The 3721-nt window shown below is 52.5% G+C and overlaps 1 protein-coding gene across 1 annotated transcript; it reads right to left on the bottom strand.

Moving 5' to 3' along the window:
• Positions 1-469: 469 nt before the first annotated feature.
• Positions 470-2386, bottom strand: LOC117897930 (endoplasmic reticulum chaperone BiP-like). Its single transcript, XM_034807020.1, has one exon. It carries the CDS (start codon positions 2375-2377, stop codon positions 485-487), a length of 1893 nt encoding a protein of 630 aa, XP_034662911.1. The 5' UTR covers positions 2378-2386; the 3' UTR covers positions 470-484.
• Between the last annotated feature and the right edge of the window lie 1335 nt (positions 2387-3721).

The following is a 3721-nucleotide window of genomic DNA, read 5'->3' as shown; positions in this document are numbered from 1 at the left end:
TGTAATTTTACACAAAGCCCTAATGATGAGTCTGGCCTGGGCGCTGGACTGTGCTGCCTCCACATTCACATCCATCTCCATCTGCATCGAGGCACTCGAAACGATCGAATCGATCTGGCTTCGGGTTATATGGTTTAGATCATGGCAGCAGACACTAACTGCTCTCATCATGGAGCGTTAACAAGCTCATTTTTCTAAACTTGACGTGCTGAGTCCACCAACCAAGTAACCAACCAACCAAACGATCATCCAGCGGGCCATCCACTTAGCCAAGAGATCTTGAGCGATCTTCGGCCGTGGCCAATTTGCTTGGCCGTTCTGCGACGTTCCCAGTGCTTGGATCATAAATTGTTTATAATGGGATTGAGCGTGTTATGTCCAGCCACTTGGCTGGATATCAATAAATGATGGGCCTAAATGCGTACTATCCTTTATTGGGCATATAAATATGTAAAGAAAATAGAAACGGAAAGTCCTCCCGTCCTCAGAGTTCATCCTGGAGAGCGGCAGTTTGGTGCCGCATTATGGCTTCGATATATTTCTGCTGCTTCATGCATTTCTCGGGACTGGCATCGGGATTGTGTTCCAGCCACCAGAGCGCCTTGTCGATGGCCTTCTTCAGCTCGGGCTGCGTGTCGCCGTGCTCCTTGAGCAGGCTGTAGGCGTAGGACTCCAGCTTGTGGCGTGCCATCAGGTTCTCCATGAATCTCTTATCCTTCTCGGCGAATATCTCTGCATCGTGGATCATGCGATCGATCTGGTCAGGCGTCAGGCGGTACTGGTCGCTGGTGACGACAATCTGGCTATGCACATCGGCGCCCACTCCTTTGGCGCTGACCTCCAGGATCCCGTGGACGTCCACAGCAAATGTCACCTGAATGGGGAAGCTTCTGTATGGCTCCTCCGGGATGCCAGTCAACTTGAATGTGCCCAACAGATGGTTGTCCTTGGTCAGCGGTCGTTCTCCCTCGTACACTTGGATGGTGACGGAGGACTGGTTGTCATTGGCCGTGAAAAAGGAGCGCGTCTTCTTGGTGGGGATCACAGTGTTGCGCGGAATCAGCTGGCTCATAAAACCCCCCACAGTGGCCACGCCCAAGGTGAGTGGAATGACATCGAGCAGCACGGTGCTGTTGGTCGCCTGATCACCGGAGAGAGTGCCAGCGTGGATAGCCGCGCCGCAGGCCACAGCCTCGTCGGCATTGATGCTGCGGGAGAGCTGCTTCCCATCGAAGTAGTCCTCGACCAGCTGCTGGATCTTGGGTATGCGTGTGGAGCCACCAGTCAGCACAATCTCATCCACGTCTGTCTTCTGCAGCTGGGCATCCTCCAGCACCGTCTGCACGGGCTGCAGCGTGGAGCGGAACAGCTCCTGGTTGAGCTCCTCGAACTTGGCGCGGGTCAGCGTGTGGTCCAAGTGCTGGCCCTCGAAGAAGGACTCGATGTGGATGCGCGCCTGCAGGGAGCTGGACAGGATCCGCTTGGCCTTCTCCACCTGCAGACGCAGCTTCTGCATGGCGCCGCTATCCTGTCGAATGTCCTTGCCCTCCTGCTCGTACCGCTGCACAAAGTGATCGACCACGCGCTGGTCAAAGTCCTGGCCCCCCAGGTGTGTGTCCCCGTTGGTGGCCACCACCTCCAGCACACCATTGTCGATGCTCACCAGGGACACATCGAGCGTGCCGCCGCCCAAATCGAACACTAAAACTCTCTTTGCGGAACCCTTCCTATCAAAACCATAGGCCATGGCTGCGGCTGTTGGTTCGTTGATGAATCGCAGCACATTGAGGCCGGCAATCTTTGCCGCATTCTTGGTGGCCTGGCGCTGGGCATCGTTGAAGCGGGCTGGCACCGTGACCACAGCATCGGTGATCTTCCTGCCCAGGAAATCCTCTGCCGTTTGCTTCATCTTGGCCAGCACCATGGCGGAGATCTCCTCCGGTGCGTAGTCCCTGACGCCCTGAGCCGTGCTCACGCGTATGTGCGGTCTGGAGTTCTTTTTGACCACCTTGAAAGGGTACAGCTTGATGTCCTTTTGCATATTCGGCTCGAACCACTCGCGTCCAATCAGTCGCTTCACATCGTAGACTGTGTTTTCCGGATTGTTGGTCAGCTGGTTCCGGGCGGCTTCACCAATCAAACGCTCGCCATCGGCGGCAAAGGACACCAACGAGGGCGTGAGACGATTGCCCCAATCATTAGTTATGATCTCGGCTCGTCCTTTAAGGAAAACGCCAACGCAGGAGTAGGTGGTGCCCAGATCAATGCCAATAACTGTGGGCAATTCGTGGTGCTGCTTCTGGTTATTTTCCACGCCCAGCGATGGCCACACAAAAACTGCGAGGCCAAAGAGCGATAGGAAAATGTTCATCCTCATGAAATTTGCCTTGAAATGTGTGTGTAAAAAATTGTTTAAAATGTGTGACAGGTTGTTGCCTTAGAACTGATTTAAGTTTTGTTTTCTTGAAAGTTTTCTGCATGGAAACTCGTTTACAGATCAGGCAATGCCTGGAAATTCCCGCAGCCATAATTACACATATAAAACTGTCGCAGATGAGGCTAAAGAACACAACACAAGCTATCAAATTGGATGATGCCATAACCAGCATTCAATACGATCGAAAGACAAAACGTTTTCCAGCTAAAAACCCGAAACGAATCGGAAGAGTGGGATGTGGAGGATGATCTGGGAAGTGGATGATCTGGGCAGCATATTAAATTGAATTTTTATGTTCTCACAGCCCTGGAAAATCATGTGCCAGGCCATAAAAGCCAGCCACGGGACTCGGTTTTCTTCGGTTTCGAGGTTGAATGTGTGGGTTAATAAATAGCCCCCGAACCCGAAGTCGAACCAGAACCAGAACCAGAACCGCAGAGCAAGTGCCACATAGAGGGAGGAAAGTGCAGGGCAGTGCAGTAAATTATGGTTATTTAAATAAACAGCACACGATTTGATTTGGCGGCCCAAAAGTGTTGCCAGCGCGCCTCCGAAATTGGAAGAGCGACGCGTCGACGTCTGGAAATTATGTTGTAGTTGCTCCGATCATGCAGCAGGCTCAGGCTCAGGCTCTGTCCAGGGCCAGGCGCAGGAGGATAGTTACCTCTGATGATGATGATGATACTCAGTTGCTCAGTTGCTCTGCTCTGCTCTGCTCTGCTCTGTATAGAGAGGGTTGTGCCATCAAGTCTTGATTGAGTAACGCCCCAGAACTGGCGTCTAATTATGAGTTGCAGGAGCAGCCATCAGACTGGGGCACAGCTGCGGCTGTGGCTGTAGCTGTGCCTGACGGTTGGGTAGCATCATTAGCTGATGTGCTGCATTGACCCGGCCTAATCGCCGATAAGGCTCTTGATAAGCAAACACACATAAAGGCCAATGTGCGTTGAGACTGGTGTGACCTTTTGGGATTGGAATGGACTGGCACTGGCATTGGCACTGGTCTGCCCCTGCACCCAATGGGTGATGTAGAACAGGATCTGATTCACGTTGGCGTTGCGGTGTTTTGTTTATTTTGAGGCTATAATTTAAGCGGGTAATTGCACGCTGGCGGCCAGAATTTGTAACTAAACTGCAAATTAGCAGCCAATTCTCAGGCCGATTAATAACCATAATTATTGGCTCAAGCGCTGACGAGCGAACGTCTCTCTGCCTGCTGGAGGATCTTGATGAGGAGGCTGGCTGTGCCAGTGCCTCTGCCTCTGACTCTGTCTCACCAGCCAA

The sequence above is a fragment of the Drosophila subobscura genome, chromosome O (assembly GCF_008121235.1).
Source record: "Drosophila subobscura isolate 14011-0131.10 chromosome O, UCBerk_Dsub_1.0, whole genome shotgun sequence".
Classification (NCBI taxonomy): domain Eukaryota; kingdom Metazoa; phylum Arthropoda; class Insecta; order Diptera; family Drosophilidae; genus Drosophila; species Drosophila subobscura.
This window is presented reverse-complemented; position numbering and strand designations above follow the sequence as displayed.